The sequence below is a fragment of the Tursiops truncatus genome, chromosome 20, assembly GCF_011762595.2.
Source record: "Tursiops truncatus isolate mTurTru1 chromosome 20, mTurTru1.mat.Y, whole genome shotgun sequence".
Taxonomy (NCBI): domain Eukaryota; kingdom Metazoa; phylum Chordata; class Mammalia; order Artiodactyla; family Delphinidae; genus Tursiops; species Tursiops truncatus.
In genome coordinates, this window is record NC_047053.1 from 47,072,764 (window position 1) to 47,094,580 (window position 21,817).

At 60.6% G+C, this 21,817-nt stretch overlaps 1 protein-coding gene across 14 annotated transcripts in view; it reads right to left on the bottom strand.

The window, feature by feature from the left end:
- Window positions 1-21,817, bottom strand: part of BAIAP2 (BAR/IMD domain containing adaptor protein 2) — a 71,425-nt gene that overhangs the window by 27,404 nt on the left and 22,204 nt on the right. For all 14 annotated transcript variants that reach the window (XR_012328431.1, XR_012328430.1, XR_012328433.1 and 11 more), the window contains exons 4-6: window positions 2,821-2,882; window positions 2,056-2,127; window positions 1,279-1,416 (exon numbers count right to left, since the gene is read on the bottom strand). Coding sequence is in view for 8 of the 14 variants with exons in the window: in XM_033847607.1 (XP_033703498.1) it covers window positions 1,279-1,416; window positions 2,056-2,127; window positions 2,821-2,882 (272 nt within the window). In the remaining 6 variants the exon portion in view is untranslated. The remainder of the gene's footprint in view (window positions 1-1,278; window positions 1,417-2,055; window positions 2,128-2,820; window positions 2,883-21,817) is intronic.

The window sequence follows — 21,817 nt, forward strand, 5'->3', positions numbered from 1 at the left end:
GGTTCCCTGCAGCAGCGCTCTCGCGGCGGGGAGGGGAGGCCTCGAGGTGGTGACGGATTACAGACGGTCTTTTGAGACGATGGTCACGAGACTGTGGATGTGGGGAAACGCGTCTGACTTGGGGAAGGGATGCTAGAGAGAGGCGGGAGTTGAGTCACTGCGACTACATGAGGAACACACCTGAGTAAGGGGCTGCAGGAGACTGGCGGCTGCTTCCCACACGGCAGGTTGTGGTTCTCAGCTGCCGCTGCGCCCCCCCCCCCATCCTCTCCACTGGGTGCCCCAGGCACAGAGGGACGCAGAGGCCGGGCCGCCCCGGGGGAGCAGGAGGCCTGCTCGTCTATGCCACACTCAAGTGGGCAGGACCGGCCTCTTGGCCCTGGCGTGCTCCAGAGGTGCTTGCGGGCAGCGGTGTGGGCACCATGGGGCATGCGCGGGCACCATGCACAGAGGGCCCCAGGCAGTGCCCCCAGGCTCACTGCCCTGATCACTGGCAGGAAGGGTGGGGCTTCAGGAGGTGAGGGGTTCACCCCAGGGGTCACCCCCATGCCTGTGCCCAGGGGAAGCTTCCACTGCCGACCACTGGGGGCTATCCTGTTCCTCCTTATCTGAGACGTGCGACCTTGGAGAGCAGCGTCTGGGCCTGATCTGTGTCAACTGGCTGCAGGGTTCTGGTGAATCAGGTGTATCAGGGTCGTGCCCGTCACAGGCCACGCTGTCCTAAATCCTTGCCCCTCACCCCAGCATGTAACGCCTACAACCAGGGCTGCCCCTCCCGTGCCCTGCAATGCCACCTGCCTCACGCTGAAGAGTCACTGAAATGCTGGACCAGCCAGCATCTGCCTGCCCCGGGGTCTCTGGGTCTGTGCTGGGAGCAGGCATTCACAAGTCAGTCAGAGTAACGGTCTGGGATCTCTGGCCGAGGTACGAATCAGAGCAACAGGCAGGAAGATTCCGTCTGGGTTCTGCTCCTTCGGTGGAGAGCCCTCTGGTACCCACCGAGGCTACAGGATGGGACTGCTGTCCTGCTGGCTCCGGGACGCCGGGCACCCAACCACCCAAAATCCCCCAGGAGAGTGGAGCCTGGCTCTGCCCAGTTTCATCAGGAGGGATCAGCCTCGCCCCCCGAGACCAAGAAGGGTGAGTGCTGGGGACAGACAAGAGCGCCTGCCCTTCACCGCTCACTAAAAGGCCCGAGAAGTCCCAAAACCATGACCGGGGACCCAACACTCCTGTGTCCCCAGGCAGAGCCCCCAGCACGCGGCGGCCGAGTCCCACCTGCAGCTCCTTGTCCGAGTACTTCTGGGGGTTTTTGCTCCCTTGGCTCTTCTTGCGGAGTTTCTTCAGCTCGGCCTGGCACTTGTCCAGTGCATCACCTTTGCTCCTTTGCTCCGTCTGGTATTTCTTCAGCGCAGCCTGAGATTCAAACAACAAAACCACGGGCAATGAGCTGGTGCGCCCCTCCCGCTCTCAACTGGGCCACAGCAGCCCCAAACCTGTGGACGGCAGGAATTGTGCAGCTGCAAACCTGAGGCCTCAGCTCTGCCCACCCTGGAGGCAAAGATCAGGGCTGGGAAAACCAGCCAGCCTCCCTCTCTCCCACCGAGCCTCGAGCCTCGCTCTCTCCCAACGCAGGGCCGGAAGTGCCTCAGGTCAAATCATGTAACGAACACTGACAGAGCCCAGCCCCTCGCCCTTCTTGTCAACCTGGGAGAGGTGACAGGGCAGGGTCAGGGCATGAAGAACTCCAGGAAACGACAGCAGGTCAGAGGAGTTCACACAGGTTCCACAGGGCGGCTGCCTCACATCGTTTTTACAAAAAGCGGCCGAGAGGCGCGGGTAGTGGAACCTGGCATGTGGGGCATCAGACGCAAGAGTCCACTCACGGGGTCACATTTAGTTTCAAATGGGCATGAATGTCAGAGGAGCTGCAGGAAACCCACAGGATGGAGAGCTCACAGGAAGATGAAAACCGTTCAGACAGGGAAGGATTCACACACAGCAGAGCCCAAGCAGCTCAGGGTGACCAGCAGGTACAGGGTGGGGGCTACTTACGCTCAGGTACCTGGAGTCCAGCTCCACCTTCTGCTCCAGCTGCGTTAGCAGCTCGTTGTGAAAAGACTTCAGCTGGACATGGAGAGAAAACAGCCGTCAGCTCCGACGTGCGGCTGTCCCGGGAGAGGGGGGGCGGTCACCACGACCATGGCACCTGGGACGCTGGGCACCCCAATGGGCGAGAGGAGCTTGTCTGATCCAGGAGCCGATGACCCCGCAGCGACAGGTGGGCCCCGCGGGGCCACGCGGCCCCGGGAGTGAGTGCTGAACTGAAGCCTGGCCTTCGACAGGCATGGAGCCTCGCTTCCCTCGGGGAGACAGAGACCGCCTCCCCACTGTCCCTGCTCTCCCGTGCTGGTGGGTAACATAGGCAAAAGCTGACACGAGCCGTAGACCTGCTAGGTCCTGGCAGGACCTACAGTCTCGGTGCACCTGTGCTTCCCCAGGCCACCACTCGAGATGTCCCCATGTGGCCCTGCGTGTGAGCCAGCTGAGAATAACACCCCATCTTGGCCGTGTCCTTTTCTTCCAGGTCCGTCTGTATATCCTCAGCCCCCATGGTGGTCACATCCCTGGTGTGTGACTTCTCTCTCAGGCCCTGGGGACACCCCCACCTCTCTGGGTATGACCACAGGAAGGCACATACTTCCCTAGTGGATGCACGGCCACAGCACATGCCCGGCTCTTCCCCTCGCCTCTGACAGCGCCTGCTCACCTGCATCTGCCCCTCCCTCCCCGGGGTCGCACTGGGAGGCTGGGACTCACCATTTCCTCCAATTGATTTTGAATCTGCCTGTGGACTTCGGCCATCTGGAAGAGAACGTCCCCTGGGAGGCAGATGGCAGGAGAGAAAAGCAGGAGGAAAGTGAGCTACTCAGAATCACTGTCTTATCACTCCCTCCACGGCTGGGGAGCAGGTACCAGTGGGCCAGGCACTGGGGTTGCTGTGGTCTGGGGACCGGCGGGCAGGGGGAGGGGTGCCTCTCCAGGTGATGCCGCCAAGAGGAGATGGGAAATTCTAGAATGACAAGGATACACAGTGGCTTGGTGTCTCTGGGGGTTTGGGGGCCTCAGGCATCTGCACTGGATCTGAGATTCATGGCAGAGGTAAGAAGACCGGAGACCCTACGTTTGCAGGTTTCAACCCTGCGTGCGACCCTGTGAGCACATGCATCTCCTCTCACAGGCGCCAACCACCAGCGGCCCACCTACCTCGGGCCCAGGCAGAGGTAGCCACAACACGTAGCCCCTGTGCGTCCCGGGACGTGGCGTGGAAGGAAGGTGGCCGTGAAAGGAGGGACCCCACGGCCCAAGACACGTCATGGTCAGCAGAGTCCCGACACCCACCCCAAATCAACACTGTGGAACAGAAGCTCCGAGCTGGGGCACTCATGGTACCTGCCTCCGAAGACCCTCAGGGCCACTGCCCACACCCACAGGGTCAGCGTGAAGGACTTCCTTGCACAAATGGCTCATTTCCTCCTCTGCAGAGGGTGGGTCTGGAACGGGCAGTGTGAGCTCCATTCATTTCATTGGCAAATATTTGCTAAGCAGCCACTTCTGGCGGCAGGCACTAACCATGCGCTGTGGCCACGTGGAGGAGGGCCCGCCCCTGCCCTCGGGGGCAGTCACCTGCTGACTAACCCTGTCCCAAGGTGCTGCTTACACCAGGACGACCCTCCCCTGCTCACATCCAGGCCACTCAGGGGTCACGTGACCCAGAGGATCCTGTTGGGGGCAGCCACAATGAGCACCTCTGGTCCCCATGAGGCCAGCCAGAAAGCAGAACAGTTCCTGTGGCCCCTGCCCTAATGGGGTGACGCTGCCCACCCTCCAAGGTCATAAGGACAGCACGTAGATGATCCCCTGGGGTCGCTTGCCCTCCCAGAAGCACAGCTGGGTTCTGGGGACGGCCAGCTCCCGGTCATCGGGCCGTTCGGTCAGCTGCTGGTGCTCTTGTGGCCCTGATGACCACAGAGCACAGTGATCACCACAGGCAGAATTAGGGACAGATCGCCAATCCTTGGGGCAGGCTGCCCGAGGTCAGTGGGCTGTTAAATGGCCGCAGTGCTGGCCTCCGCTGGCAGGCCCCGGGCCTTGCCTCCCAGGGTCACTCTATGTTGCTGGAGTGCACGCGAGGGCGGCCTCACCAGCCAGCGGGTGCCCCGCCCCCGTCTGAGTTCTGAGTTCTCACTCTCAGTGCGCTGCTGGGCTGAGTGCCCAAAGGCCTGGCTTCGCCTCGGATGCACAGATTTCTGTCGAGGGAGGAGGAGGAGGGGAGAAGAGTGCTTCCGAAGGAGCCCCAAGGGTCACCTGTCAGCTGGGAGGAGCCACGGTGTGCCAGGGGCTAGGCCCTGCAAAGCCAACCGCGTGTCCCTGTCAGGAGACAAGGTCGGGGGAGTTCCCTGGCGGCACAATGGTTAGGACTCCATGCTTTCACTGCTGAGGGTGCAGGTTCGATCCCTGATTGGGGAACTAAGATCCTACAAGCCATGGGGTGTGGCCAAAAAAAAAAGAAAAAGGGAGACACAGGCATGCCGGTGGGTCCCCTCCGGATGGGGTCAGACCACACATAGTTGTGGTTCGCTGGACCCTGGGCTGAGTGTCCAGCAGGCTGCCTGTGCCGACAGTGCGAAGACCCCTTCCCAGGCACCACATGAGGAAGCACAGACCCCTGGGGGGCCCAGGCTGGCACCCAAGGCACCAAGTTGCTTACAGCTACTGCAGAGAGAGGAAGACGCCCAGGCCCAGCCCGAGGCTTCGAAGGATGCTTGCGGTCAGGGCCAGTGCCACGCCGTGTGAGCGTGAGTGAGTGGGTAGTGTCTGTGTGGTGTGAGTGGGGGAGGGCGTGTGGGTGCCAGAGTGTACACGTGTGTGCATGTAGGTGCCCACGGTGTGCATGGGGGTGAGTGCGTGCATGGATGCAGGGGTGTGGGTGTGAGCGTGTGTGGCTGTGTTGGGCGTGGGTGTTGAGTGGGTACACGTGTGGCTGTGTGCGCCTCAGTCTCCATTCTCTCTCCCCGCAGCCCTGGGGTGCTGCTATGGCCCCGTGGACGCGCGGCTCCAGGAAGCTAAGTGACCGGGCTGTGACTGGGTGGGCCACAGGGATCAGAGCCGGTCCACACAGGTCTGCCTCTAGGACCATGCTTGTCCATGAGCCGGGAGGGAGAGGACGGAGCGGGGAGATGCACGAGCAGGGGCAGACACCAGAGCTCCTGATGCACAAATCCCCTAATCCAAAGTGATAAACATTTACTGAGCACTGCGCATGCTGGCAGGGCCACGGACACCAGCACCAGGGCACAGGGGGAGGCCTGGCGGGGGCCCAGAGTCCCTGGAAGTTACTTTCCACTCAGGCTCCAAATGGCAGCCTGACCTCAGGCCTGACAGTGCTGTTGGGTGTGGCGGGGCAGGGGGGGCGGCACCTGGGGACAAGAAGGCCCCGCCCCCACCGCGGCTGCCTGGGGGCAGCATGGTCGATGGTCAACCAACCACATACACTGAGGGCTGAGCTGCGGCTGAGCAGCCCCAGCAGGATAGGATGTGAGTCTCACTCATCCTCTCCTGGCCCTGACCCCACTTCTACCCCGTCCCGACCCCAGGGGGCGGTCTATGAGTCAGGGAACTGGCCGAGGACAACAGGGGACAGAAGGTGCCTGGTCCCCGCCCTTGGCTGAAAAGGAACCACCAGGACAAATACAAGCAGGCAGCCCAGGGGACAAGGCCAGGCTGCCACCACCCTGACCTGACCTGCTCAGACCCGCAGCTCCCGAGTGGGATGAGGCTCCCGGCATCGCCACGGCCTTTCCGCATCCCCAGATCCGATATGCTTGGAGGGGATGCTGTCCTGTGTGTCAAGGGTGGCACGCACAGAAAAGCCAGACCCACAGGTCACCCTCTGGCCCTGTGGGCTCTCTCAAGGGACATGAAGTCCATAAATAAGACACAGAGCAAGTGGCACCGTTGGTCACGCTTGAGGCCCCAGAATCGTAAATTAGTGTCCGGATCAAACTGAACACATGTATTTCCTTGAACGGCCACACAAAACTAGTTGAAAGAAAACATTTGAAAAATAACAACAACAAATACCAAGTCCTTTAGATAAAGAATTCCTGTTGCCAAGAAGAGTGTGTGAAGCTTCTTGAGGATTCTGGACACTGCACCGCATCGCCTCCGCCCACCGGAGCCTCCGCCTGTGTCCCTGCGCATGCATGCGGGGAGTGGGCACATGCTCTGAGCTGCAAGCCAGTGGCTGCCACAAGCCGGTCCACACGGGGAATTTTTAAGGTGCGTTACACAAGCAGCTGCAGGAAGCCACGTGTACATGATGGTGGTGTGAGCGTATGGACCCTGGAGCACTGTGGGGGCACTGGGCCAGCTGCAGGGGGCGGTCACCCCTGCCCGGGGATGAGGCTGTGCCCCGAACTAGGCTTCCCAGGAATGCGGGGGGCCTCAGGCATTGGCACGGACACTCTCTCGTCCTCTCACCCAGGTCCCTTCCGGGTCCTGGGAGGCGGGCGAGTGAAGGTCCTTGGAGCCATGGGGCCGGCCAGAGCCTCCCCGCTTCTCTGGGCTCAAAGGCCAGCATGAGGTGGGGACACTTTCCCAGGCCCACCCCATACGTGGAGGAGGAGGCCACCGGGCTTTCTACCAGGCCTCATCTGGGAACCCAGGTCTCGGTCCACAGCACAGGTGGGCCCTAAACTCGAAAAACCAGGTTTAAAATAGAGCCCAGACCCAGCCTCGCCAGAGCAAAGAGCGGGGGAGCAGGGTACTCAGTTGTCACCACCGATGGGACCGCCAGGGTCTCGAGGAGTGTGAACAGAGTGGGAGGCAGGCAGGTGGCCAGGCCCCAGGGCGCCACAGGAGGGGAGCGGGCAGGCCACCCTGGCACTGAGGAGGGGTTGGGAGCAGGCCATCGGGAGCAGGGACAGGAGAGGGCACACTTGGGTGCCATGAGGCTTCATCCAAGACAAAACCACCGACAGAAACACAGGCATCTGAGAACGAGGCGACGCCCTCCCACCCAGTGTTTACCCTGTGAGGAGGCAGCCAGGTCAGCAGTGAGTCACCTCCGGCTGCACACCCTTCAGCTCTGAGTGTAAAAATTCCTGGTACTCTTGGTAACCTTTAACACCAGCCTTGTGTCTTTGGGTTAAGAGTGGAACTCGGTACACATGGCAACTCCCCTCCCCCAGGAAAGGGGCTGGGGCAGCAAGCGCAGGAGCGCACGCGCACACACACACACACACACACACACACGCACATGTCGGCACATGCTGCACTTCCTCACCGACACAGGCGACGTGCTGTTCACCTCCCTCCCCTCCAACACAGTCTGGCTGGACACAGGCTGCTTCTGTCTGGTGTGGCTAAGACAGCACAACGTCGGGACAGCCGCCACCACCTTTGCTCTGCATGACTGTGGCCTGGGAGCCTGAGCATCCTGCAGACGGTGCGTGTGCCCCTGAAGAGAGGCTGTGCGGCCTCGGGAGCCAGGGTGTGCCCTTGTCCCCCAGGGTGGTGGCCTTGCCCTTGGTGACAGGGGCAGAAAGAACTGGTCCAGCCTTCCAGCAGGGACAGGGCCCCCAACAAGGATGCAACACTGGAGCTGGGGTGGCTGGACAGGGAGGGCTGAGGCCCAGGCCTGCGTAGCCCCTCACAGGCCACTCTGTCCTCAAGGAGCATCCACCACTCCTAATTCCAGAACGTTCTCATCACTCCAAAAACCTGTCCCCAGCAGCAGTCACTCCCCTTTCCCTCCAGCCTCGGGCAACCACTAATCTACTGTCTGTACGGCTCTCCCTGTCCTGGGCGTTTAGTATCAGTGCGATCCCGTGACACAGGCCTTGGTGTCTGGCTTCCTCGCGGAGCATGTTTTTGGTGTTTGAGGCTCACCACGTGGCAGTGTGGCAGGGCCTCATTCCTTTCCCAGCTGGATGACATTCCAGGGAATGAGCCGCATTTTGTTTATCCAGTCGCCCATGATGTCCATCGGAGGACATTTGGGCGTTTCCACTTTCAGGCCGTTACAAATAGTGTTGGCTGTTGTGATAATCAGCTCTCCTTAGGAAGCAGTTTTATTTTATAATAACTCTGAATTCTTTTTGTACACAATCTTTGCAATATGATTTTTGAGGTTTTTCCCATCAGCCTAGAGCAAGAGTCCACTAGCCAGAAGACCCTGGGGGGAGGTGAGTAAAAGGGGAGTCTCCAGCCAGTACTGTGAGCACGTGGGGGCTGGGGCCTCAGAGCCGCCAAGCCCTCCCAGGTTCCTCCAGAGCCACACCGAGCCCCCCACTGCCAGGAGGGAGCCAGGGTCAGCGCCCCTCCAGGCGCCCACTGCCATCTCTGAGGGGACCGCTCCCTGCTCCAGGCTAGTCCAAACGCCCCTGGGAAGATGAGGCTGCAGATAGGAAGAGGAATTGATTCCACAACAGGAGCCCGCCTCTCTAGCAAGTCTGGGTGACTCAGCAACCCTCTCGCTTCCCAGCTGAGTGGGGAGGTTGGGGACTGTCTGCGGGGGACCCTCTGCCCCCGCTGGCCACCCCCAGCAGGAACTGGCTTCTGCCAAACCTTGGGATCGTGAGCCAGAGCGAGCACCACGGCTCAGTCGCTCTGCTTCTTTTCCTTAAGTGTTTTATTTCACCACCGATATGAAAAAATTCCCAACAGACTCTCAAAAATGTTCACAGCCCCTGGCAAGAACCTCAGTACAAGGACAAGGTGGAGGGGCCTGGCACTGGCCAGTGTGAGTGCTGGCCAGCACCTGGGGACCGAAGGCACCCACTGAGGGGAGAAAAAGGCAGAAGCTAGCGACCCCGTCAGCACAGAGGGGCCGGGGCGATAAGCTGGAAGGTGCAGGGCACAGCTGAGGAGGGGGAGGCCCAGGTGCAGGAAGGCCCCACACCCGGGAGGATGGCAGTGGGGCAGACTCTCAGCAGAGCAGTGTTGGCAGGACCACAGCTCACAGGAGGGGAAGGGGCGGAGCTGCTCTCGCTTGGAGCTCCAGGCAAGGTCAGGACTCGCACCCCTGCTGTGACATGGCCCCGTCCTCTTAGCAGACGACAGAGAGGGATCAGCCACCCACCCCGGGTGCTCTCAGAACTTGTAGACGGTTCGGAGGAGCAGTCGATTTACACGTGTTCAGGGACGTAGGACCCACCACTGACATCTCAGACCTCAGAAACATTCAAGTGTTTCCCCAAACTGGGCTCTTTGGGAAAAGATAAAAGATTCCAGAAGACTAGAGAAAATTACAGGTACCAGATTTTTAAAAGGGACCCACTCTAGAAATTGCAGGTTGGTGTCTTCATGTGAGAGCTGTTACTGAGATAAAGGTGACCCGCTCGCAGCCTGGGGCACTCGTTCACCTTCATCGTCACCACACTGACGACTGCGCTGTGAGCACCTGCTCCGTGCAGGTGCCGCTCCAGGTGAGACAGTTAACCAGAGGCCCTGCCTCTGTGGTGCCTGCATTCTTTCCTGGGAGAGGCAGACAAAACGTGGGCCAGTGAGGAACGAGGAAGAGTGAGGGGCAAGTGGGCCAGGCAGGTCGGGAAGGAGGGCCGCCCGAAGGCCGGGAGGACGAGGATGCCTGTGGCTGCAGATGGCACAGAGACGGCGGGGAGGTCTGGCAGGGAGTCTCATCTCACTGATTCTCGAGCCCCAGACCAGCACAGGTGTAGCCCCACCTCCTACCTGGGCTCCACAAGGCACCAGACACTCCCCCAGGGCACTGAATACTGACACAGGGGACCTGAGTGTGGCTGGAGGCCAGGTCTACAGCCACACCCAGAGGGTTCCATCCATGGCCCGGGAGATCAAAGGGGCCGTGAATTTGTTCTTATCAGCGCTTAGAAGACAGACACTCTCCTCTCAGCCCAACCTCCAAACCTCCCGAAAGCGGCCAAAATAACAGAGCGGGTACCCGCTCACCCCTCACCAGGTTCCCCGGCTCTCTTTCCGACACATGCACCCAGGTAGCCGTGCACACACTTTTTGGCGGAACCACCTGAGACAGTAGTGAACATCACGGCGTGGCCAGCATGTCAGCTTCTGCACCTGGATAGCACGGACTTGTGTGCACAGGCCCACGGCCATCCCGACCCAAGGACAGCGGCCACCGACACAGACCCTCTTCCTTCAGCACTCGCACCTCGGAGCCTGGGTGCCCAACTCACTGCCGCCTGTGAGCTGCTCCCCAACCCTGGACCTCACGCGCGGCTCTTCAGGTCTCTCTCTGTCTCTCTCTCTCACTCTCTCTCTCTCTCTCAATAAGTCAGCGTACTGTTTATCTAAATGCTGCTCTGTGAGCATCTGGAACAAGTAAGTCATAAACAGGCTTAATCGTGGGTTATGAGGACTTAACCTTCAGCGGCACCGGAATTCTTATCTTTCCTCTGTGGAGTCGGGAGTCTTCAGCCTCTCTAATCCAGCAGAGTCCTCTCGAGTTGCATCTCTCACAATGCTGACATTTTTAAAGGCTCAGGCTGCTTTTCTGGTTTTTTCTTTCTTTTTTTTTTTTTTTTGCAGAAAAAAACACATGTTCTTATAATCTGCAAATGACAAGAAGCTGAGAGGGAGCGTGGATCTGGGAGACTGGGAACAAGCCGGGGTGGGAGCGGGGCTCAGGCCCCGGAGTCTGGCCGCTCACAGGCCGGCGCCCGGCAGATCTGTGCAGCTCCCCACCTTGTTCTATGAGCCGAGGGTGGACCAGACTCCACCTGAGGGCCCCTCCTGGGCCATAATGCTAGACTCCTAATCCCAAAGGAGCGAGGACAGGATTTCAGGAGAAGATGAGTTATCACCATTTAGGCTTAAAAAAGAACACATTTTTGCCAAAGCAACACAGACCCGAGAAAGCCTGCTTTGAGATGGTTCTCATGAAGACAGCCAGCGGCCTGAGCTGACCCCCAGCAAGAGTGAACAACAGCACGGGATGAAGAGGGTAAGGACCCGGCTGCCGGATCCCGGGGCTGGGCACAGCTGCATGGAGGGCCAGGTCCCCCAGAGCACTGTGACCCCCACAGCGAAGCATCACCCCCGAGATCAGTGTCCAGAGGGCAACCCGGTGAAACTCCTAAAACCTGATTAACCCAAGAAGCGGGAGGAAGCTGGGGACTTGAGGTGGGGGAGGTCACAGAGGGCAGTTTCAACCTCTGCAAGGCACAGGCGGCTGAGCCCTGGCTGGGGGAGGGGTGGGAAGTGTGGAGGTGGGGAGGGGAGTCCAACACCACCTACGGAGGGGCCTCCTCCAAAACCCACTGCCACACAGCAGGACCACCCCCCAGGGCAGAGACCAGCCTCCATCCTGGTGCCCGTCCACCAGCCAGGGGATGCCTGTCAGGGGGGCCGCCTGGGGGTGACAAGTCCTGATGCCTGATATCAGATGCCTGATAGTCCAGGCATCTGCGGGGAAAGGGCTCCAGGCCTGCCTGGGCTGACCTCACTGTCTCATGGGTTACGCGTACATGTTTGTACCTCATCCCGGGATTAAATCAGTAAGACCACGTGTCTCCTGATTAGGGGGTTGGGCTGACAAGGCACACGGCACAGCCCCTGCCCCAGAGCTGGGCAAGTGTTTGCCCCTGCCAGTAACAGTGACAAGGACAGCCAGGAACCTGGGTGCAGCTCCACCTTGACACCAGCGGTCCTGCCACACACCCCCTCTTTCTTTAAGCAGGAGGATGGTGGGTGAAGAGGTTCAGGAACTGGGCAATAAGGTAGGGAAAGCCCCCGGCCCACATGCATGTTCCGTCCTTCTGAGGAGCTGGGCCCCGGCCGGCAGGAGGGTACGACCCACGTGTGGTCAAGGGCACCACTGGTGCCCTTTTTTCCCCTGCCTATGCCCTTCGTCCCTGATGCCAAAGTCAGGCCTGGGCAGGGGTCCCGAGTGCTTGGTCTCTTGCTCACAACCCCCATCCTCACACCTGTGTCCTTCCCACTGTGAGAGGGCCGTGCCTGTCTCTGGCCCTGGCCGTGAAGATGGGACACTGCACAGGGCTCTGTGGACAAGAGCCTGGGGGGCTCCCATGAAGGCACAGTGTCAGGGTGCAGGGGGAGCTGATGCTACGAGAAAGTGGGTGTCTTCAGCAGCATTACAAATGTGGTGGACGCTGATGAGAGCCCGGCTCCCCAGCTGCCTGGACCTGGACCTCTCAGACCATGCTGGGCACTCCCAGAGCATAAGCCTTCCAGGACAGGATCTGAGAACATGTGGGAAGGATGGGAACATCCAGTGCCAAGTCCCTGCCCACGCGGCTCATCCTTAAGGGCTCCCTGTAACCTGCTGGCCCCCCGCCTAGTAGACGTCAAGCCAGATCACCCCAGGACATGAGCACCCCAGCCAGATTCCCAGCCCAGACGGGTCCCCAGGAGCAGCCTTATTGTGCGTTGGGGAGGGTCCTACCATCCCTCCACCGCCAGGAGCCGCCTCCCGAGGCCCCGCCCCAACTCCAAAGTGGCTGATACTGCTCCCTCCTGGGGATAAAATTGGGCGACCGGTCAGGGGGCAGCCGAGCCCCGATGCAGCTAGAAATGAAGCCGTCTGAAAAGGCAGGGTGGCCCAGGGCTGTCGGCTGCACCACAAAGATCAAAGTCCTTCCACACCTGGGGTTACAGTGCCAGGTCTCTCCAAGGGAGAGTGGCCCTTCTCTACCGGCACTGCCACGTCAGGCAGGGGCTGGGGTTCACCGAAACACCAGGCTGGGGCGGCCAGGAGGCTGTGGCCCAGGTGGAATTGAGAGCAGAACGTCCGCACGGTTACAGACCAGTAACAAGCCCACTGACCAGTGCAGGTGTCACATGAAGGATGATCTGGGTGGGGTGACGAGGCACGACTGCAGGGGTGCCAGGACGGCCCCTCTGCTCCCTGATCAAGTCCAGCCAGGGCCACCTTAGCAACCCTCCCCCCGACTAGAGGAGCCCAACAGAGTGTGAGGGGTGGAGCTTGGGGGACCATGGTGAAGACCAAAGCAGCCACAGGCCTGCCGGGAGCCCTCACCCCACCTGGGCACTGACACCAGACCCCTGACTACCTCTCCAGGAGAAGCAGAGGTGAGACCAGCACAGCCGTGACTCTGCGACCATGAGACTCACGTGTGCGGGCGTGTGCCGCGGTGGGGTGGGCAGGAGTTCTCCGCCTCCTCCCAGGTACAGCAGCCCCAGATGGTGCTGGGCGCACAGAGAAGGTGTCTGACCTTCCTTTAGAGACTAAACCTCCAGCCCTGTCTTCGCAGAGCTGGACTTGAACCTGGAGAGCAGGACGCACTATTACTGCCAAGTGGTCATGGCGTTCCTTTTGGTCACTGGCAGCCACCGAGGGCGCCAAAACACTCGTTTCTTGAGGATCTGTCATTTCAGGAGGAGCCAGAGCTCCCGTTCCCTGCCGGTGGCCAAGGGGCTCTTGAGCCAAGGGGTCAGCTGCTCAAACTTGGCTGGGAGCGCCCGCTGCCTCCTGAAGCCTTCTGAAGCAAATATCCATAATGCTCAATTATTCTGGCGGCTTCCAGAGCGGAAAGGCGCCTCTGAGAGCTCATTAGCATACGCCTGAACAAGGCACAAATATAGAGCTCTCGCGTTCTGGGAAGACAGACAGCCAAGGGCTGCGGGGGTGTCGCGTCGGCCTTGAGAGCCAGCGGTATGGGATGCGGAGCTCAGACAGCACTGAGGGACCCCTCTGGGATCAGCCACCAACCCCCCCATCCTCCCTGCTGGCCTCAAAGCCACCAGTTCCTCCCTGGTAGAAGCAGGGCTCTTCTCTTGCCTACAAAATGGCAAAAAATGGCAAGTGGCCAAAAGGATAACCAGGACAAAAATCGATGGCTGTTGCCATGGTGATGATAGCGGACAGGGACCCTCCCTGACTGCTGCTCTGAAGGAGAGCAAGACCACACAGCCCCTCGGTGTCGGTATCAGTGCTGTGTCTAAAGTGGACGCCCAGGCACCGGAGTGTCATGGAATGAGGTGGAGGAGGCACCGACCACACGTGGCCCAACCGTCTGGGCTGGCCTCCTTCCTGTCCTGAGCCTCTGCCCTACCTACTCCGGGTCAGGTCCTGGACCGGCGTCAGCCACACCGGGAGTCTGATCAGATCTCAGAAGCTCAGGCCTGCCCCGGGCCTTCTGAAGCCAAATATGCATTTGGACGTGTCCTCGGCCAATCCACAAGCTCTCAGGCACCCACAGTTACACTCGGGGCTTCGGGGTTCCCAGGCTGGCCGCCCAGGCCGACTGGAGGGCTGCTTCAAGGAACTGGCCGACAGGAGGCCGTGGAGCGCGTGGGCTGAGCCTGGGCGACAGGGAGGCGGGGACTTAGGGTCAACCTGGAGTCCTCTGCCCATGGGCTGGGTAGGCGCTGGCTCAGCCGGGTCCCCGCAGCAGCAGCAGGAAAGGGCACGCTGCGAGACGCTGGCTGTGCTGCTGGGAGACAGTGGGGCAGGAACTCACATCGACAGACCCTCCACCCGCCAGCATCACCGTGCTTCAAAATGCCGTCTTTTCTCCTGCCTGACGCGACTCACAAGGGGACAGGGAAACGTGGATGTGGACAGAGGGAGGGGTTTTCCTCCCACATTCCCACCCAGAGCAGGGACATGAGTGGCCAAGGCCACAATCCCCGACCACAGGAGGCCACCTGGACCTCGGCAGGGCGGGCAGGCCAGGGCCAGAGCTGGAAGGTACGTGGATGACCCTCCTCCAGGGCGGCCACCCTCCAGGGGTCACAGAGCCCGTGAGGCTGCGCCCCAGGCCGGGCAGGCACTGCTGCTCCGATCCTCACCAAGTGCCATGAGGACCCGCATTAACCTGCCCACTCATGCCCCCGATTAACTGTCCAAGTGGACATCAGCTCTCCTGGGGACGGTTTCTCAGGCATCAACTCGCTCTAAATCATGCGAGACACAAACAGGAACAGGCCCCGTTGAGGACCGTTCATCATGGAAGCAGTCCTCTGCGGTCAGAGCGTCCACAGTGCCTCTGACACACCTGCCCTCCTGCCAACGCCGGGGACCCAGGGGCCAGCACCCCTCGGAACAGGTGGAGACCTGCCACAGAGGCTCCCGAGACGGCATCTGTGCCCACCAGGCCCCCCGCCATGTGTGGGATGCTCCAGGGCCACGGGCTCCCTGCTGGAGGATAAACAAAGGACCGCTTCCTCCGCCCTCTCACTTGGGGGCGGGCAGCTGCAGACACACTGAGAACACAGCACACGCTGCCGGCGGGACCTCAATTCACGGGAGACACGGCGGGGTCACAGGACTGGGGGCCCCCAGGGCCCTCCAGCCACCCAGGCACTCGAGTCAGACTGGCCGTGGTGGGAGAGCCCTCACAGGCGTGCTGCTGCAGTATGGGCTTTAAAAGACCTCGGCGAGCCTCCTGCTGTGGACCCCGGTCAGGTCACATGCCCCCCCACCCAGTGGGAACAAGCCCCAGGCCCGGTCCTCACAGACCCTGCCAGCCCCACCTCACCACCAGAACCAGGCTCAGAATGAACCACAGCTGGGGGCCCCCTTCCCCTCCTCCCAAGCAGGACCCCCAGGAACCAGGCCAGAGGGTGTAGGGTCACCACAGCCACACACCGCTGTTCTCTATGGATGTTCCCACCCTGGAGTGGGCCCTTGGACACCGAGGAAGCATGAAAACACCCTGAGCCGTCTCTCCTGCTATGGCCAGAGTCGCTGAGAACAGGCAGATCCCATTAAGACGTTTATTAATCCCTCCTGACAAAGGCTCCAGCCTGCCCCATAAAGCTCTCATCAGGGCAGGCCAAGTGGACACGCTGGAGCCCCTGGCCCTTCACAGCAGTCATGTGAGTGCAGGGGGCCCTGAGAGGGGACCCAGGTTGCCCTCTTACCCTGTGCTCAGCCCCAGGCTTTGACCGGTCTAGCGTCCACCCAAAGCCGGACACGAGGGCCGCGACTCTGCAAAATACCTGCCTGGTGTCAAGATCTGCTCGAGGCCTGAGGGAGGCCAGGAGAGCGTGGACCCTATTCCTGGGGCTCCGGTGACCGCCCGTGTGCCGGCCACTTCTCCCAGGGGCTAAAGGACACTCCTTCCATGTGCCATGGCGGGGGCTGCTGGTGTTATCAGCTGGGAAGAGGAGGTGAAGGAGTCCACTCCAGGCCAGCCTGGGGACGCCAGGCCATCATGGGACCACAGTGTAGGGTGACGTGGGGCCTCTGAGTCGGGACCCTCAGGGATGTGAAATCGACCTGCCTCCCACTGTGCGGCTGTAATTAAGTCCTCCAAGTGGCGGCTGTCAGGTTTAGCAGTCAAAGGTGGGTCCTGCTGTTAGGGTCTGACAGCACGTGGACGTGAGACAGACCGTCCCCCACCTGCAGGGAAGGCAGGGCCACACTCGGGCTCCCCAGCCAGGTGTTGACAGCTCTGCAAGACATGGAAGGGGCCGTGATGCAGCCCGACAACCTCCCGGCCTCACAGGGAGCACAGGAGCCAACCTGGTGGGCAGCCCCCCGACCTGGTGGATGGCCTGTGGCACCATCTCAGAACTACCTCTGCCAAGGAAACTATCCGGCAACAGGCTCAAAGGCCCCTGGGGTCACATGGCCCCTGCATTTCAGTGACCCACACGCAGGAAAGGGCCACCCCGTGCCTCTAAGCATGAGGCAGTCGTGGGAAAGTCAGCCGGCATCTACAGGAACCAGAAGAGGTAGCCAAGTCCCACAGGGCGAGTCTCCAAAGGTGGCATGGGACTGCCTGCCTCGGTTCTTCACTCAGGTAGCTGGGCGTGGACAGCAGCCAAACGCCAGGGGAGTGTTCAGGCCACACCTTAATCCAGTGACTCAGCGGCCAAACCTGGCGCAGTTTCAGGCGCAGGGAGCCGCCTCCTGCCCTGAGGCCCCGCCCAGCACGGAGCTCCTGCTCTCTCATGGGTGCGGTGCAGATACCAGTATGGGTGCAGGCAGGTGGCAGCCAAGCACAGGCCCAGGGCACCTGCAAGCACACACATGCCCGGGATCACAAACAAGCGGGCTCTTCAAAGGCAGAGAACGCAACAGAGGCCTCAGGAGATGGTGAGGCCCAAACAGAACAGCCGCTCAGCCGCTGGCCCTCGGCTGCGCAGATGGACGAAATGTCCAGGTGAGGCTCTGGCAGAGGCCCCGGACACAGGCTCGGGAGGGACGGGCCCAGCATGAAGGTTGGCCACGCACGGAGGAAACAGAGGGCTCAGGGCAGGCTGGGCCCTTCGCTGCAATGATGGCCTCATGTTAGTGCTGCCGGCCAGGAACGCCTAGAATGCTCCACAGGATATGTCACCGTAACCTCCTGCACAGACACAGGGCAGCTGACTGACCCTCTTTTCTTGCATGAATGATTCTGGCACAGAGCCCCTGAGTCACCTGCCCACCTGAGCACTGTGCCCAGAGCCCAGGTGCACTGGACTCTGGCCTCCACCTCCTACTCCTGCCTGTGCTGGGCTCAGCCCTGCTCTTTGCACAGTGGCTTTGGGGAGTAGAGCTGGGGGCCTGGCTGCAGGGGGCCACCCAGCGGGCAGGATGTGCTCAGGAGTGCCAGCTCCCTGGGGGCTCCTGCAGATGGTGGCACGGCTTTCGGGGAGGGGGACAGGACAGTGGCCTCCCCTGCACCAAGGATGAGGTCAAGGTCCATGGTGGCACCCCCAGGAGCAGGGCACCCCAGGAGCCAACACTGGGGAAGAATCCAGCAAGCAGGACAACAGAGACTGATGCTGCACCAGGCCCATCCGGCGTGGCCATGATGCTGGAGCAGAGGGCCCGGAAGCCAGCCTGTCCACTGCCTGGACTGGGGTACCTGTGTGCTTTCAGCCCCATGGCCAAGGCCGGGCTTGCCGACGGTGCACACGGAGGCTGGATGGAGAAGCGACGGGGTGCCATCGGGATCACCCCAGGGGAACAGTGACAGGGCGCGGCTGAGATGCCGCCGTACTTGGTCTGTGCCAGTAGGTGACAGGCACCGGTGGGGGGGGTCTCCACCTGCTCTCTCTGCTTTGACGTGACCTGAGTGTCCTGTGACTTAAAGCTTAAGGCAATGGGAGAGCCCAGAGAGGACATGGCACTGCTGACAGTGCCTAGGATAAAAGGACAGCATCTGCACTGTTCCCTCCTTCAGGGCAAAAGGAGCCTGCCCGCCTGGAGGTCCAACCTCCTCCCCGAGCAGCCCCGGAGCCCAGGCCGGAGCAGTCTGGAAATGCCCACTCTGCGCCATGCTCCCCACCATGCTGGCATTTCAGGCTGCCCGTGTCAGGGGGACGGGGAGAGGCTGGGTGCACCCTGCTGTGGCCAGCAGCAAAGGAGCCACCTGCCCCCTCTGCCCTGTGGCCCCCAGGCTCAAGGTAGAGACAGAAGCAGGAGAAACAAACATGAAAACATGCTCACTCCCAGATCTTAGCAAACCCCCAAGTTTGTGGTCAACGAGTTTGGAGAGTGAGCCCCCGCGGGGTGCTGTAATCGGGGTCACCCTCCCTTGGGCCACCATCCTGGCTCCTTGGCCTGGGGAAGGCCTGGGTCTGCACACACCGGGGACTGGCCTGGAGCCTCGGACCCAGATGGGACACCTCTGCTGCCCTGAGCTGCCGGTCAGTCCCACGAGCACAGAAATCCGTGAGGAAAGCAAGCAGACAGGGCCTCGGAAAAGCTGCCCCGAGTACACAGATCAAAGAGACGGGGGCGGCACCAGGTGTGCCTCAACGGAGCCGTGAGGGGGGCGGTTAGGGAGACAAGTCCACGGCAAGTGTGAGTGGCTGGTGGCGGGGGATGAGAGGGCGGCGAGGCGATGGGGAAGGCGGGCATCCCTGCACCCCGACTAAGCAGCCTGCCTATCAAAGCGAACCCAGAGCCGAGTGGAGTGAAGATGAGAGGCCGTCTCCTCTGTGAGGTCTGGAGCTGCAGCCCCAAGCCGCCTCCTGGCCACGGGACCAAAGGCAGAGTGGCCACTCGCTCTCCACAGGGACGAGGAACAAAGGGGCAGCAGCACAGCGACTGGGCTGTGACTTCTGACCTCCACAGGCCTCAGCCTCGCTCACAGCAGGAGACCTCACGTCAGAAGCCTCTGCTCTGGTGATAAGGGGTGCAGCTCTGGGCAGTACGTGGTTGGCTGACGTGGCGGGGGGGTGATGTGCTGCTCGGGACCCTCACTCTATGCAGGAAGGATGCAGCGCAAGGCTCGTAGGGAGATGGGGAGGGGGTGCAGTACCCCCGACGCATTAGACGAGGGTCGGCATGGCTGATTCCCACACCGTCCTAGTGGGCTGTTGGCCCAGGGAGCAGAGCGGGAGCCATACAGCTCCTGCCCTTCGTGGCAAAGAAAAGGCAAGAAGAGCTGGTAGAACGGGGCAGGGATCAGCGGAGGAAGGAGGGGGACCGGGGAGTGGCCGGGGTGTCTGCCACTGCTTGCCTGGCAATCCCTGACCCCAAGACCATCAGGGGCCACACCCAGAGGGATCCCAGCAGGAAGTGGGCAGCAAGAGGGCAGATGAAGCCCCACTTTGCAGGGCCTCGAGATTAAGTCTCTGGTCAGAAGCCCGGCGCCTGGCTCAGGATGTCATCAGTGTGAGCAGAGCTCCCTCCAGGCTGCTGCCACACCTCGGCTGGAGCACCACCTCCCCAGAGGCACTCACCCCTTGAGGGCTCTGGTTGATCCCCAGGACAGCAGAGACCTTGCATCTCTTCCCTTCCATCCTGGGGAGTAAGGTCTATCGAGAAGAAAGTGGTCAGAAACGAGTAATTCCCCAGGGCTGCAGACAGGAAGGGTGGAGGAAAACAAATTCAGCATGAAACAGAACAGACTGAAAACAGGGTTACTGAGAACAGAGGAGTTCCCCTCATAAAGTTCAGCCTGTCAGGAAAACACGACCGCACATAACTTGTAGTTTACGCACTCAATAACTCAGCTGGAAAACACATAAAGCAAAAACCTCACGGAGAAACTGATGAGCCCACCTTCCTGGCGAGTAAGAAAAATGCCTCTCACTTACTAATTAGGAGGTGGAATTACTGAAGATTTGAACACAATTAGGAACCCTGCACCCAGAATCGGAATAAGCAGGGAACATATGTTCTCTTCAAACATAACAGAAACCTATAAACATGGGCCACATGCCAGACCAAACAGCCTGTCAGTGAATGCCCAAGATTCAGATAATTCAGGACTCAGCACAGGCCCCCCTACCTGGGGTCCCGACCAGCTTTTGGGGACGGGGAGCTCATACAGATGCCCAGGGCCACGGGCAGAGCTAACGAGACCAAGAAACTGAGAAGAAAACGTTTCCTAGCAAGTAACCCAGTGACACTGTTCCATGAGGACAGTGGCCAAAGTGCACCACCAAACCCCAATCCCCACCACACTCCAGCCAAGAGCCAAGGTCCCCAATTTGAAATTTCTGCCACTTCTACCAGGGCCTCAAAGCTCAGAAGGACCTGGAAGCCCTCAGCTTTCTCAGCAGGTCACTGCAGGGCAGCCCCAGGACGGGCATCCCCCCTGGGCTGGGTCATTGGCCCCTGGTACACCGGCACCCAGCACGCCCCAAGTTACAACAAAGCGGAAACAATTGTCCTGCTGGTATCCGAGATGCTGGTCCCGGTTTGGTTTTCCCCTCCCCTCCAGCACCAGGTGGACCAGAGCTGCTGCCTCGGCGCCTGGGGTTTGGGTGGCCTGCCGGGTGGGACTCGCCCACACAGAGGGGGACACGAGGGCACGGGAATAGAAGGCAGCGGTGCCCAGCCTCACTCAGACAGGAGCAACGCGAACCCTCACACACCGGTCATGTGGGAGGACAGCAGGGCCAGAAGGGAGAGCCCCGTGGCGTCACACCGGTGAGCCCTGGGGCAGCGGCTGCTGTGGAACCACGTGGAGGTCACCCCACGGTGGGCTTGGCATCATGGTCCTGAGGACTAGCTCGTTCAGAGCAGCAAACCCACCCCCACCGGGAGTAACCCAAGCGCCGATCGAGAAGACAGAGAAATACACTGTGTTCATCACGTGTTCACGGAATATTCTACAGCAGTGAAAACGCAACACCCGCTACTGCAGGCAACAGGCGGATCGGAATGCGGGTACAACAAGCAGGCTGCACAAACCCAGCTTCCCACGGCCAGAAGCCCCAGCTCCTGCCAGGCCCTGCCCCCTTCCCCCAGCCTCGCCCTCCTCCCTCCTCTCCAGACTTTCCCATTTCTGCCAGAATGCCTCGTTTTTGTCCACCTTGCACTTGTGGACATACCCTTGCTCTTGTCCTCCGCCCCTCCTGGTGCCCTTGCTGGCCTCACCCAAGGTCGGAGTTGCAGCTTAACCCCTGCCCCGTCCTGTGGCCCGGGAGGCCACACACCACACCCACCCTTGGGATGCTTTGTTCTCCAGGCCCCCTTGGGCCCTCCCCCAACATACACACTGGAGCTACGTCTGGAAATTTCACAACAGCCAACCAAGGACAAAGATCTCAAAAGCTTCCAGGAGGGAAAAACAAAAAACTCACGGTTAAAAAAAAAAAAAAATCAGCCAAAACGACAGTGAAGACTGCAACACCAGAAGTCAGAGGACGGGGGTGAGGACCCCGAGGGAAGGCGGTCTCCCACCTGGAATTCTAAGCCATCAGTGCGAGGTAGAGAAACACCCGCAGACAGACATGGGCTCAGAAACGTTATTTCCCCTCTTCCCGCTAAGGAACCATTAAAAGGAAGGATGATCTCCCTAATTGAGGGAGTAAAACAGGACCCACGACCCAGAAAACATGGTCCCAGACTGGAGAAGGGGTGTCCCATGCATGGCCC